At 40.9% G+C, this 14,514-nt stretch overlaps 1 protein-coding gene across 1 annotated transcript in view; it reads left to right on the top strand.

The window, feature by feature from the left end:
* STAB1 (stabilin 1) overlaps positions 1–14,514 on the top strand; it is a 146,290-nt gene that overhangs the window by 14,464 nt on the left and 117,312 nt on the right. The window contains exons 5-7 of the mRNA XM_089524356.1: positions 8,907–8,976; positions 9,566–9,661; positions 10,573–10,689. Of these exons, the coding sequence (XP_089380482.1) occupies positions 8,907–8,976; positions 9,566–9,661; positions 10,573–10,689 (283 nt within the window). The remainder of the gene's footprint in view (positions 1–8,906; positions 8,977–9,565; positions 9,662–10,572; positions 10,690–14,514) is intronic.

Here is a 14,514-nt window from a genome sequence, read left to right as displayed (position 1 = left end):
AGCCTGAAGAACAAGAGCCCTCCCTCTGGTCCATCTGCCTTGGTCCAGGCCTCAGAGGGAGAGAAGAATGCTGGACCTGATCCTCTCCCCCCTCACCATTCCCTTCTCTTTTTGTGTCGTGTCTTTTAGATTGTAAGCCTGAGGGCAGGGAACTGTCTATTTTCCCCTCTGTTGTAAACCGCTCGGATTCCCAGTGATTGGGCGGTATATAAATAAAACCTATTATTATTATCATTATCATTATTATTATTATTAAGTACAAAGCATATGCAATACTGTGACTAACTAGAACACTGAGTGAGAGGGGCAGGCAACGCTCAAGGAAAAACTGGCTGGCAACCAGCATAAATCCATCCCCGCAACTGGAGTGGGAACAACATCTGGAAATTCATGGAGGATCTAGGCAGGTCTATCAGCCAATGGGACCCAAATCATAATTTGAATCAGTTGGCTGATACATCCTGCCAGATCTGGGGCCACAAAAATGCTCAGCACCCTGGGGAGAAGAAGAGTCAGCTGGCACAAAGTCAGCAGCTAACAGAATCTATGTTCCCACCCCAAAAGGCAGAACGGCCAAGCGTAAATCACTCAGCTTGTTTCAGCTCTAGACACTGGTGATCAGTAATGGGAACTGCAGTCCAGCCACATCCAGAAGGCCACACATTCCTTAAGTCAACCTTAAAGCACACCATATGTATTTTTCCAGTTAGGAAATGTCATCTCATATGTATATTAAAAAGGAAATCAATTCTTCACAAAAGGAAACGGTTTGCCTTCAATTTTAATGATACAGCATTCTAGCAGTATGTGGCCATATAATGTTCACATGACAGATACACATGTCACCGCATATTGAGAACCCAAAGAAGAATAGTTTAAAATAGTTTACCCTTGGGCTTCCTTTTATATCAGACTTATTTTTCTCCTCACTGATACCATGTATAAATTTGTTCACTAATCAACATGCTAAGCCAGGAGTTCCAGGATGTGTAGAAGGATATTGTACATGAGCAAGAAACCATTTCAAAGTTGAAATGTTAAATTTGAAAACAAACCCAAAATGGAGTGTATGAATCATGCTTTATTTATGTGGAAACAAAAATGTACTTCCTTCTAGAAGAGCATAAGTTATCTATTTCTGCTTGCTTCAGGAGAAACACTAGTTTCCGAGACAAGATTTGCCTTTTTAACTCCCCCATGTTAATTTGTATTTATTAGTTTGTATAAAATATTTTATACTACTGTTCCATAGTTGCTCATGGCAATTCTCATCATCGCAGAAACAACAGAGAGACTAAAAGACAAGAGTTTTTAATTTAATTTAATTTTTTTTAAAATCCTATTTAATGGATAACTAAGTGCATGGCCAAAGTTGGAGTCTTGGAGACGCTGGTTTGTTCATAAAAGAATTCTCTTGGGGAGGATAGAAATAATAGATGTAACTAACTTTTCAAAAAGTATATATTGGTCAGATCTTTCTGTTATTTTTGAAAAATCTTAGTTTAAAGTAAAGTCATAATTTAACTCTTACTTAACATAATAGTCATCGTTTAACATATTCAACAACATTTAGAAACTGTGAAGACTAAATTTATTTTATTTATTTATTTTAAATATTTATATCCTGCCTTTCTCCTGATAATGAGACTCAAGGCAGCTAATATATTTAAAACAATACAAGTTAAACAGCCTCTGTGTGAAATCTTCCGAAAAAGAAGTCTCCACAACACTCCAAGGAAGCATATTCCACTGTCCAACAGCTCTTACTGTCAGGAAATTCTTCCTAATGTTTAGGGGGAATTTCCTTTCCTGAATCAATTGCTCTGTATCCTACTTTCTGGAGCCACAGAAAACAAACTTCCTCCATCCTCAATATAACATCCCTTCAAATATTTAAACATAGCTATTGTGATGTCCTGCCAGGACTGTTTAAATTTCCCCCTTCATTTTCCTTTGTGTTGGTTCAGGCCATAGATTATTTTAGTGTAGAAAAGTTCTTTGTATTAGTTTATGGGAGGAGCTGTAGGTTTCCCCTGCTTCATTTCTAGGTTTGGTTTGCCCTTTCCCAGCAGGCTGTGCTGTAGCTAGAGGTTTTTAGTTGGAGCAGTTTCTCTGAGAGCTAGCAGAGAGCTGTCTTTGGTGGCAAGCAGGCCCAGGCAGCCGGAAAGGGCATTTCTTACATCACTTAGCCAAATCAGTTACCATTAGCATAGAAAATAGAAGAATTTAGGAGCTGAAAGACCCTGCACCAGCTCCATTGAGTAAGGAGAACAAACTACATCGGACCCAGAAAGATGTCGTCTGGAAGAAAGCTGAACTGTAAAGTATCTTTGGTTTAGAGCTGGGGAGGAGAAGACCTTTTATTTTTGTCCTTTAAATTAAATTTCCCCCCTTTTTGAACTTTACATCTAGTTTCAGATCTTTTTGGGTATCACGGTTTGTTCTCACCAGGGTACTGGCGTTGCACACCCAAACCTGCCACCACCTTTAGTTGGGTGTGTCTTCATAGTGTAAGAAATCCTGGCGGCCATTGCCGCTTCCGGCCTGTCAAAGAGAGTCCAAGTGCAAGGCCCTGCATTGAAGCAAGATCCCAAGATTTGCATAGAAGGAGAAGAAGACTCTGTGGTTATAAAAGGGGAAAAGGTTGGTGGCCATTTTGGAGCCATTTCTTCTTGCAGAGTCCTGAGCACATGGTGGGCGGCCATTTTGGAGCCATTTCTTCTTGCAGAGTCCTGAGCACATGGTGGGCGGCCATTTTGGAGCTATTTCTTCCTGCAGAGTTTTGAGCACATGGTCGGAGGCCATTTTAGTTCTACTTCTTCTTGCAGAGTTCTGAGCACATTATCAGCAGCCATTTTAGAGAGAACTTTTTCCATTCAAGTATATGGATAGAGTTTTATGAAGAGATTAATGTGTGTTTTATGTTTGTTCACGTTGCAAGCCTGAAGAAAGGAGCTAGAAGACTCTTTAACCGACTCCAGGTCTGGCTGTGTTGAAGTAGCATAAGAGTGGTGACAGTAGGAAAGCGGAGCAGTAGCAGGCTGTAAGTAAAATCAGCACTACACCGTTTGTCCTCTTCATCCTTGCTGAGTTGTTGCGTTGGCAACTAGGACCAGCCAGAATGGATAGGCTTTCTGAAGAACTAGCACATGGACACACACACGACACTCGTTCTCTTAGGGACAGACACCCGACTGAAAAGGCCTTAGAACTGCTGTTAAAAGAGGAAATACACTTAAGCGTGAAAGAACTGAAAGCTTGGAAGAGTTTGCAACATGCCATGTCCTTGCTGTCAGCAGTCTGCGACTCAGAAGACTTGCAAAGAAGAGAGCTTGCCCAGCAATCCAGTTTCCTAAAGTGGAAAGAAGTGGTGAATAAAAGGATCCAAACACTTCAAACCATGAACAATCCCGATGCAGAATCCAGACTAAAACAGTTCCTGGAAGAAGTCGCGGACAAAGAAAAAGAATATAGTGCAGTTTTGGACACAGTCAAGTTCCGGCTGCAGAGCTTAGAGCTTAATAATGAGAGTGAAAGGTCCCCTGCCGGCAGTGCTAAGTCCAGCAGAGGAATATACCCAGGGAAGCCTCAAAGTACAAAGAGCTCAAAAACCTGTCACACCAGCAGGTCTTCTTCCCACAGGCATAGTTCCCGCTCCAGTAAAAGTGGTAGTGGCAGTTCTTCCTCCCATGCTAGCTGGAGTTCGTCTATGGTAGCCCAACAATTCAAAATAGAAAGGATGAAATTAAAGGCTGAAATATTGCATGCCGAAGCAGAGGCAGCAATGGCCAGTAAAGAACTGACCCTTTTTCATCAAGAGGTTGATTTAGAAGAGCAAGAAGCTGCCCTCAAAGCAGAACAGGAAAGGCAAAAACTTGCTATTCAAAATGAAAAGAAACTTCTTCTCAAGGCTAAGGAGGCTTCAAAACTGTCCATAAAGGCCAGGATTTTAGCCAAGAGCTTCCAGGATGATCTCAGTGAAGAAAATGTGAGGTTGCTTCCTACACAGGAGCCTAGAGACAGGATATCTACCTTGTTCCTTGTGGATGAGAGCTCCCCACAAGACCCTGTGGTCAAGTCACCTCCTAACTTAGATGCTAGCAAGACACAATTGCTTGCCGCTCCATGGCCTCAGCCTACGGAAAATTCTGTCTACAAAGAAAAGATCATCCATTGTGACTGTCTACCTATAAATATGGCACTCAATGAACCCTTTGGAGACCAGAAGCCCATGGCGGGGAGCCAAATTCCCAGCCATGCTAGTGTGGCCTTTCAGCAAGCCCCGGCTGCTGAAGCCCCCAAGACTTACAGGCCTAGAGAATCTACGGACTTGCCTGCCAGTCAAGCTGATTTGCCAACTAAAGGGAGTCCACACTTCTTCCAGCCTGCAGAGATGATTCCCACCTTCATGGAGTCTTGTTCACCATTCATGCTTAAAACTCCCAGGAAGGACCTTAGAGACAAGGGAGTCCAGAAATTCTCAGACCTTCCTGAAGACTTTATCTTATGGAAGGTAATTTTTCAGAGAGCCATTAGAGATTTGAAACTGCAAGCAGATGAGGAGCTCACCTTACTCATGGCATGGTTGGGCCCCAACTCATCCCTTCAGGTCCAGAGAATCTACGCGGCCTACGTGTCAGATCCAGTTAAGGCGTTGCAGACAGCGTGGAATAGATTAGAAGAGCGATATGGTGCATCAACAGAAATAGAAGCATCATTACTAAATCGGCTTTATAAGTTCCCAATCCTCAAGTCAAAGGACTACCGTCAACTTTGGGACTTAAGTGATCTTTTAGTTGAACTTCAGTCTGCGAAATGTAATCCAGAGTTACCTGGTCTAGCCTGTTTAGATCAATACATCACACAGCGACAGGTGCTCCAAAAACTACCCTTTCAGCTCCAGGAGAGGTGGGGAAGAGAGGTGTTTTCTTATAAGGAACTCAACATGCAATGCTACCCACCCTTCAGTTACCTTGTGAACTTTGTGACAAGAGCTGCTAAGGAAAGGAATGACCCGCAGACTGGGTTCCCAACCCTTTACCAAAACATGCGCTCAGAGAAGACTGTAAAGGAAGACAAAATTCCTATCAAGGAAATGGGGAAGGCCACAGTTGTAGTTAAATCCACTGAGGTCACTCAGTTTAAGTCGAATAAAACACAAGAGACTAAAGAAATTCCATGTCCCATTCATAATAAACCACATAGCCTTGCAGATTGTAAAGAGTTCTCAAAAAGGCCTTACAACGAAAGGCTGGAGATAGCAGCTAAAGCAAAAGTCTGCTTTCGATGCTGTGGTTCAAAGGTTCACTTTGCTAGAAACTGCAAAATAGAAGTAAAATGTGCTGAATGCGGTAGCCCGCGTCATTGCTCAGCAATGCACCATTTCAAATCACCTTCAGTGTCACCTAAACTTAAGAAGAAATCAGAGGGTCCTAAAAGTGAGGCTTCAGAAAAGGCAGCTAAACCTACTTCAGAAGCAGAGTCAGTTGTGGCATGTACAAAGCTATGCCAGGACTCAACGCAGATTAGGATATGCCATCCGATTTGTCTAGCTGAAGTTTTCCCAGAAGACAAACCTCACTTTAGAAAAAGACTTTATATTGCCCTAGACTCACAGAGTGACGCATCCTTGGCCACACCAGAGTTCTTCAGTACCTTTGCGGTCAAAGCCAAGATTCTTGAATATACCATATCTACCTGCACTGGACAGCAACAAATGCAGGGTAGAGTGGCAACGGAGTTCATGATTTCGCCTTGCAATGGCAAAGGGTACATTAAACTGCCTCCTTTAATAGAGTGCTCTTCTATCCCTAGGAACAAGAACCAAATAGCAACCAAGGCTGTAGCTGAAAGCCATGCACACCTAAAAGCTATAGCAAAAGAAATTCCTGCATTGGACAAAGATGCTGAAATTTCCCTACTGATAGGCTCAGATTGCCCAGAGCTGTTCCAGGTCTTGAAACAAGTAAGTGGACCTCCAGGTGCACCAATAGCACAAAAACTGCCACTTGGATGGACAGTTATTGGACCTGTGTGCGTCCATAGCAAGAGCCCGCCAGCAGCGTTAAATCTTACAGGAAATAGCCAATTTCCAAATTCACGACCCACACAACTACAAAGTTGCTTAAGCCACATTAAGGTGTGTTGCCTTGGTATTATCCCAGACTACGGCTCCATTTTTGAAACTTCAGCAAGAGATGAAGACATAGCCTTTTCCCGTGAGGAAAGAAAGTTCCTGGACATAATGAATTTAGAGACAGTCCAAGATAGTGAAGGGAGCTGGATGGCACCTCTTCCCTTTAGAGAAGACCGACCAATTTTGCCTAACAACCGTCATCTTGCGGAAAAAAGGCTTTTTGCTTTGAGAAATAGAATGCTCAAAGATCCCACTTTGAAGGAACAAATTGTACAGTTCATTGAAGATCTGTTTGCAAGCAACTATGCTGAAAGAGTTCCTTTGTGCAGTAAACCCCAAGAGCATTGGTTCTTGCCATACCATAAGGTAACTCACCCACAAAAGCCAGAAAAGGTGAGAATAGTTTTCGACTCAAGTGCAAAGGTACAAAACATCTCACTTAATGATGTTCTTCTTAAAGGACCAGACTTGCTTAACAGTTTACTAGGAGCACTTCTAAAGTTTAGAGAAAGGAAAATAGCTGTGACAGCCGACATACACAAAATGTTCTATGCTTTCTTGGTTAAGCCAGAACATCGCCGCTTCCTAAAGTTCCTGTGGTTCCAGAACACGGAAACCTTGGAAGATATCACTGAGTTCCGTATGAGAGTACATGTTTTCGGGAATACTCCCAGCCCAGCGGTAGCCAATTACTGTCTAAAAAAGACTGCAGATAGACATGTCGCTCTTTTGGTAATTAGACACTACCCTGAAAGGCCACCGTAAGAACTATAAGTGAAGGCAAAGTGGTCAAGTATCAAAGACCTTTGACTGATTTAGTTTCCTTGTTCAGTGTTAGGTAGAACTTTTGATCTAATGTATAAATGGATAGGATAGGTCATAAGGTTGCAAAATTTCGTTGAAATTTTGAGCGGGGAGTGTGATGTCCTGCCAGGACTGTTTAAATTTCCCCCTTCATTTTCCTTTGTGTTGGTTCAGGCCATAGATTATTTTAGTGTAGAAAAGTTCTTTGTATTAGTTTATGGGAGGAGCTGTAGGTTTCCCCTGCTTCATTTCTAGGTTTGGTTTGCCCTTTCCCAGCAGGCTGTGCTGTAGCTAGAGGTTTTTAGTTGGAGCAGTTTCTCTGAGAGCTAGCAGAGAGCTGTCTTTGGTGGCAAGCAGGCCCAGGCAGCCGGAAAGGGCATTTCTTACATCACTTAGCCAAATCAGTTACCATTAGCATAGAAAATAGAAGAATTTAGGAGCTGAAAGACCCTGCACCAGCTCCATTGAGTAAGGAGAACAAACTACATCGGACCCAGAAAGATGTCGTCTGGAAGAAAGCTGAACTGTAAAGTATCTTTGGTTTAGAGCTGGGGAGGAGAAGACCTTTTATTTTTGTCCTTTAAATTAAATTTCCCCCCTTTTTGAACTTTACATCTAGTTTCAGATCTTTTTGGGTATCACGGTTTGTTCTCACCAGGGTACTGGCGTTGCACACCCAAACCTGCCACCACCTTTAGTTGGGTGTGTCTTCATAGCTATCATGTCACCTCTTAACCTTCTCTTCTCTTCATCACTTTTCCTATAGAAAAGTAAATTACTGTATCTGGGTTAGCCAGTTATTTAATATGTGTATCTGGCAGGGATGGGGAACATTTGACCCTCCAGGTGTTGTGAAATTAAAACTGCATCATCTCTCATCTTATGTAAACTTGCTAAGGCCAGTGGGAATTGGTGTCCATTAACATATAGAGCACCTTTATTTATTTATTTATTGGATTTATATCCTGCCTTTCTTCCAAAATGGGTTTTAAGGTCCAGATGGGGGGATTCTTATACTAGCAGTTAGAAGGCATGGTGCTGCTATTCTTTCTTTTTCTTCATCACAAATTTTCTCCAATAAAAAGATGAAGGAAGTGAGGGAAAAACAAGGAAGGACAATGAAAGACAATGTTATCTGAAGCAACCATAAAGTCCAGTGTCTGCTTATCTGAAACCACACTGTGAGAACAATAGAAGGGCATACTTTGAAATCAAAAATCCAATTTGTTTTTTTTTTAATCAAAGACATATAGCTGAGGACTTGTGTATACTAGAAAGACTCTACTTTGTTGCATATCTCAATAAATTTATTGGCCATATTGAACAATGACAATTTTTGTACTTTGGTACATATAATCTTTGGCACAGAAACAGAAAGCTTGTTGTTGTTATGTGCCTCCAAAACATTTTTGACTTATGGTGACCCTATGAGCAAATCTATCAGAGGGTTTTCATGGCAAGATTTGTTCAGAGGGGGTTTGCCTTTGCTTTGCTCTAAGGATGAGAGAATGTGATTTGCTCAAAGTACTGGTGGGTTTTCATGGCTGAGTGAGGATTTGAACCCTGGACTCTCTCCAGAGTCGTATTCCAATGCTCAAATCATTACACTACACTGGCTCTCTAACAGAAAGCCTAGTTTAACATAATGATTTATATCAGTTTGTTCATTATTTACATTGCTTTGAGATAAATCAGTCTGCTCTGCCTCTAGTTAGACTCAACTGCCTGTCACAGACCCAAGAAAAACCTATTAATAATAGTACATCCTTTGGAAAAACCAGATATATGCCACAAGCAGGTGACTGATGATGTGTGTGGATAGAATCTCTCACTCATTTTTCATGTTGTATTATGATCCCAAAATAACTTTAACTCATCACATTTAGGTGACAAAAGAGGCCAGTTGCATTGTATGGAAGACAGAGATGCTATTGTTAAAAAATTGTCCCTTTTTGTATTACTTTAGAGGAACTATGGTGGCTACGCATGCCAAGAATGCCGAGATGAGAATCATTTTGGGCCTGATTGTCAATCTGGTAAGTTTCTTAGGGAAAGCTTGTTACTGAAGTTAAATCATTGAACTATAATGGAAGAGCAGTTCTCAGTTGTCGAATGTGGCTGGGGGTTTGGGCAATCGTGTTTAAAAAAGTAATGTGTTTAAACTCTAAGGAGAATTAGGCCAAAAACACCAATGTATGTAAGGAATGGTTTACTAGAACAAAAGCAAATTTATCAGTGGTTCTCAAACTGTAAGGGGGAACCGGAGGGGAGGCAACACAAGAGTTGCTCAAGGGGGCAACATGGAGACCCTGATCCTTCCTCCTCCTCCTCCTCCTCCTCCACTTCCCAAACCTTTTCCGTCCTGGAGGGGAAGAGAAAAGCAAGAAAGGTGTTTGGATCCTCTGTCTGAGGGAGGAGGAGGAGGAGGAGGAGGAGGAGGAGGAGAAGGCTGTTTCCTTATAAAATGTTAAAATATGACTATACACAAATGTGTGAATGAAAGTATGCACACTAAACAAACAAAATATTTTTATTCATATATTATGTCAAGTGGGGAGGTGGGAAGAGTAAAAAGTTTGAGAACCACTGAAATGTATGGATTTTGTCCTCTTTTCTCTACCCCAGAATGTGAGTGCCAGCACGGAACCTGCAACCATGGACCCTCTGGGGATGGAAGCTGTACTTGCTTTCCCAACTACACTGGACGAAAGTGCGACCAGGGTATAGATACTTCCAGTGCCTCCCTTCTCTTCAGATTCCACTAGCAACTTTTTTCAAGGCATATGTCCCAGGAAAGCTGCTGTAGTTACTGCTATAGCTGGGGCAGTGTTCCCCATCTGGGTCTTATGATGGCCATCCTGTGCTGCATTTCTTGTTAAAAACATACTCACTTGATAATGATGGTGATTTTTGCTTAGAAATATCACCAGTGTGGCTTATGCATCACTGATGTTTGTCACATAGCTTGGCTTGACAGTGTAAGTTAGTTCCCTGTTCAAGAAATACTGGTTTAGTTTTTTGTAATGTTATACTAAGATATGGGGTGAAATCTTGTCAGTCCAAAGTAAATTAAACCTGCTGAATCAGTTGTGGAATGATAAGGTAAATCTAATTGATGAAATGGGCTTACTATTTCAGCCAGGAGTAACAATGGGATTTAGGCCAAAATTATATTGTTATTTATCCACTGGCCTGCTTCTTTCATCACTATCACAATCTTTTCTTACTTTGTTTTATTTCTGGGATGGTGCATGCCCATTCACTCATTATAGGTATCATCAGTTTCTTCTATGATATGGAGGGTGAAGCACATATTTCCCCCTTTCACTGAGTACTCTTGCTAATAAAACATCAGCACCTTGCTCCCATTCTACCTCAGAATTATTGTATTTGTTTGTGCATACATATTTCACATTCTTTTTAAAAGGCTCAATCTGGGAGTTGGGGAAAATACGTTTGAACTGAACAAGCCACAAGGAAACAATCAAAATGATTAAAGGCAAGGATCTTGACACAATTACTTGGGGGTAAGCTCCAGCAAACACTGGGACTTGCTCTTAAGTAAATCTGTGGCTCTGTTTTTCGTATTTTATCTGGATATTTAACCTAAACTTCCTGTTTTATGGTTTCAGAACTTCCTGATTGTGGAGCTGGAAGCTGTGAAGCCAATTCCCTTTGTGTAGTGAAAGATGGGCAGGCAAAGTGTGAATGTATCCCAGGCTACAGGAAAAATGGGCCTCACTGTCAAGGTGAGCAGAAACACATAGCATTTGTACTGCACTTCAGAGAGATCAAATTATCCAAATGCTTGGGGATGAGGGTGATAAAACTGACAACAGCCTTGTCTGATAGACCATTTTTAATCTTTATTCACATAAGTGTAAGCTGTAACAAAATATTATGGTGCTGAATGCTTCTTTTCAGGGTTAAAGACCAGAACTACCACCATCCCGCTGTACACTCTCCCAAGACACTCAATTCTATTTCATCTCCAACCTAGTTTTCTCCATCTATTTTTCTCCCACTCCACAACCACCAGTCAGCACTAAACATTGAATCATAAAATCGTAGAGTGGGAAGGGAGCACCGACTAGTCCAATCCCCTGCCATGCAGAAATACACAACTAAAGCACTCCTGAAGGATGTGCCACCCTCCAAGGCAATCTCTTCCACTGTCAAATAGGTCCTACAGTAAAAAGGTTCTTCTTAATGCTTAGATGAAATCTCTTATCTTATAATTTGAAGAATAGGAATCACTTTGTGGTGGTTACATCAATTAGCAACAAAACATCAAATATATATTTTGTTAAAAATTAACTTTATTATTCATTTGACATTGTGCGCGTGTGTGTGTTGCTTCAAGTCGCCTGTTGACTTATGGTGACCCCATAAATTTCATAGGGTTTCTAAGGTAAGGAATATTCAGAGGTGGTTTAGCTACATCCTTCCTGTAGCCTATAGTACCTGTATTTATTGGTGGTCTCCTATTCAAGTTTGAGCCAGAGTTGACCCTGCCTAGCATAAAATATCAGACGTGATCTGGTGCCTTTAGAGTATTTAGGCCACCCCATTAAGCATTAGTAGGCTTTATTGCACTGTGTTTCTTAGGATAACTATGGGATCATGCAGATGGGCAAAAAGGAGTGTTCATTGGTACGTAAAACCAGTGGCAGGGCCAAGAGAATTAACCAGGTCACCCTCCTCTTGTCTGTCTCGTGGTGTAGGTCATCCATTAGGACTTGGAAAAATTGCTTTCTTTGGACCTTGAATCCTGGTTTGAGGGGGTTGTATGTAGTCCAGCAATAAAAGTTTCCATGTTCTGAGCGTCCATCCCTGGAGCCATAGGAATGTGCAATCCCAAACCAGACTAACATGCATCTGCAGGATCTGTAATACTCCCAAACGCTGGGTGTTTTGGTCTGATTTTAGAATCAGAAAATGAAAACATGTAAAACACCTTTCCTATCCTCCCCCTGCCTTGTATGATAAACTGAATTTCAAGGTGCATGAGTGACCCTTGAATGGTCTTTTGTAGCCACACTGCAGCATGGGCTCTACTTGTTTGTTCTTCCACATGTGTGGGCCCAGTGCCTGAAGACTTCCCTCGACTCCTTATTCATGCATAACTGAGAGCTAATGAATGGCCAAAGTAAATAGACTGCTGTGTGTGAAAATGCTATGTTAAACTAGAGGGAAGACCACAGGATTTGGTCAAGGCAGGGAAACGAGCATTCTTTTAGCTTTCTCTGCTTCATAGATTGTTTACCCATCTAAGGATGAAGGAATAGAGTGAGAGACACACAGAGAGAATTCTCAGTAAAATAAATCATTAAGACTTGAAGGAATTTCCTAAAAGGACTTCAAAGGAAGTAGCATTGTGGTTCTTAAAACTCAACAATTTTGATACAGACCTGACTCTCACAATGTTCCCTGTATATCCAGCATCAGACTAGTAAAGTCACTCCATATAAACACTGAATGGTTCCAGAGAAAGCATCTACACATGTCAGATGTGAACAAATGAGCCTCACGTCAGGGGAAGGGGGATCAGGGGATCAGTGCAGGAAACACTAGCCAAACCATTGATGGTAGTTCTAAATTCTTGCTCTAGTTCATGGGTGATGAACCTGTGATCATCCAAACTGCCAAACCCATCAGACCCACCCAGCACATCGAATGTCAGAAATGAATGGAGCTGGAGTCCAAGAACACTTGGCAAATCACAGGAGGCAGGTCCCAGGCTCCTCAACCTTCCTCTAGTTCACAGACCTAATTCAGCCACCAAGGGTTGGAATTCAGGCTTAGGAAGTTGCCTAGCAGTCCTGCCCTTTCCAGAGGGAGAGAGAGGAGTCCCTATTAGTGCATAGGATTGACTATCTCCTGTCAGAGATAATAGTGGTGCTTTCAAGGAACTCCCTGGTGTTTATTGCCCATCTCTTGTGAAAGGTAACTGGGAATTTTCCAAGAATCAATATTGTCATCCATTTTCATTTTGGTAACGCATTTCATGTTATTACACGTGGTGTGTATTCTAATGCTTTATGTAATATTTTCTGTATTTTTCATTTTCTTTGCATTTGCTTTGTGTTATTTTTGTTAAATTTATATGCAGTATATTGATTTTTTAAAAACTTATATTATTTACACCATCTTCATTCTATGTTGCTCTTGTATGTTTTCAAGCATCTGGATTTTTGTTTTCTATTGCTAACCTTTTGGTGTAATTGCAGTCCAAGATTCAGACAACTCTTGCAAATGCTAACTGAGAGCAAATCACCCCCTCCCCTTTTGCCATGTGGAAAAGCTCAAGGGGAGTAATCCTACTTTCTCTCAACTGATGCTCTCAAAAAGGCCATGGGATCCTGGGCTGAGTGAACTTCATATTGTTCATCCCAAAATTTAGAGGCCCACAAAGGAGATTATGCCTGATTCTAGGTCAAAACACAAGGTGGCTGTGATGACAACCCGCTCACTAACTAAAGTATCTCTGTTATTAATTGTTCTTATTATTATTGGTAGCGTGTTTGTTGTTATCTGGAAAATTACTTCATACCACTCCTTGGTGAACACAAAGAAAATAACTTTTATTTGTTTTTTATTTAATTTTTTATAATATTTCCATAAACAAATATCTCCTACATTCTATTACATTTTAACATATTATTTTATATACCCCTCAGTGCCCCCCTTCCCCGGAGCCCTTTCCATCCTTATATTCCATCCATTTCAGTTCATCTTCTGGAGGTAATCTTCCATCTTCTTTTCTCAGTACTTTCTCAATAAATTCTTTCCAAATCCCCTCAAAGTCATTTCTTTTCCATAGTCCTTTTTTTACTTTCAGTTTACATGTCAACTTATCATTAATAGCTAATTTCCATACCTCTTTGTACCAATCCTCCACTTGTATATCTATTTTTGTTTTCCGACACCTTGCTATTATTAATCTTGCTGCTGTAAGCAAATTTGTTACCAAATCTTTTTCTTCTTTTTTCCATTTCTCTGAATTATATAACGATAACAAAACAATACTCGGTCTTCTATCTATTTTTATATTCATAACATCTTCTATTTCTAATAGCACTTTTTCCCAAAAATTTTGTACATATTTACATTGCCACCACATATGCATATATGACCCTATTTAAACTTTTATTTGCATTAAGAATGTATGATTGTATCTTTCTTAGTGGACAGTTCTCAAACTTGTGAAATCGAAAATTTTCATAGCTAGCATCCATAGTGTTTTGTGGGGTTTTCAGGCTATGGGGCCATGTTCTAGAAGAGTTTGTTATTAATATTTTGTTCTCAAGCTTGTTGTTACAGTATACAAATTACTTCAGCTGTTAAAAGTTTACTATGTTTACGTTCCCTCACTGACTTAGTTCACACAGAACATATGTTTTTAATACCCCTAATATACTGGACTTCTCTTGTCCTTTAAACATTCCTTTCACTGAACTGGGAAACTGAATCCCATCCAGCTGCCCAACTCCTATTCCTAACTGCACCTCCTGGCAGTTCTAAAACACCTTTCTGCCTCAACAGGCTTGACACACTCAACTCTAATATCACTG

The sequence above is a fragment of the Sceloporus occidentalis genome, unplaced genomic scaffold (genome assembly GCF_023333645.1).
Source record: "Sceloporus occidentalis isolate IW3139 unplaced genomic scaffold, rSceOcc1.0.p SCAF_1, whole genome shotgun sequence".
Lineage (NCBI taxonomy): Eukaryota > Metazoa > Chordata > Lepidosauria > Squamata > Phrynosomatidae > Sceloporus > Sceloporus occidentalis.
This window is presented reverse-complemented; position numbering and strand designations above follow the sequence as displayed.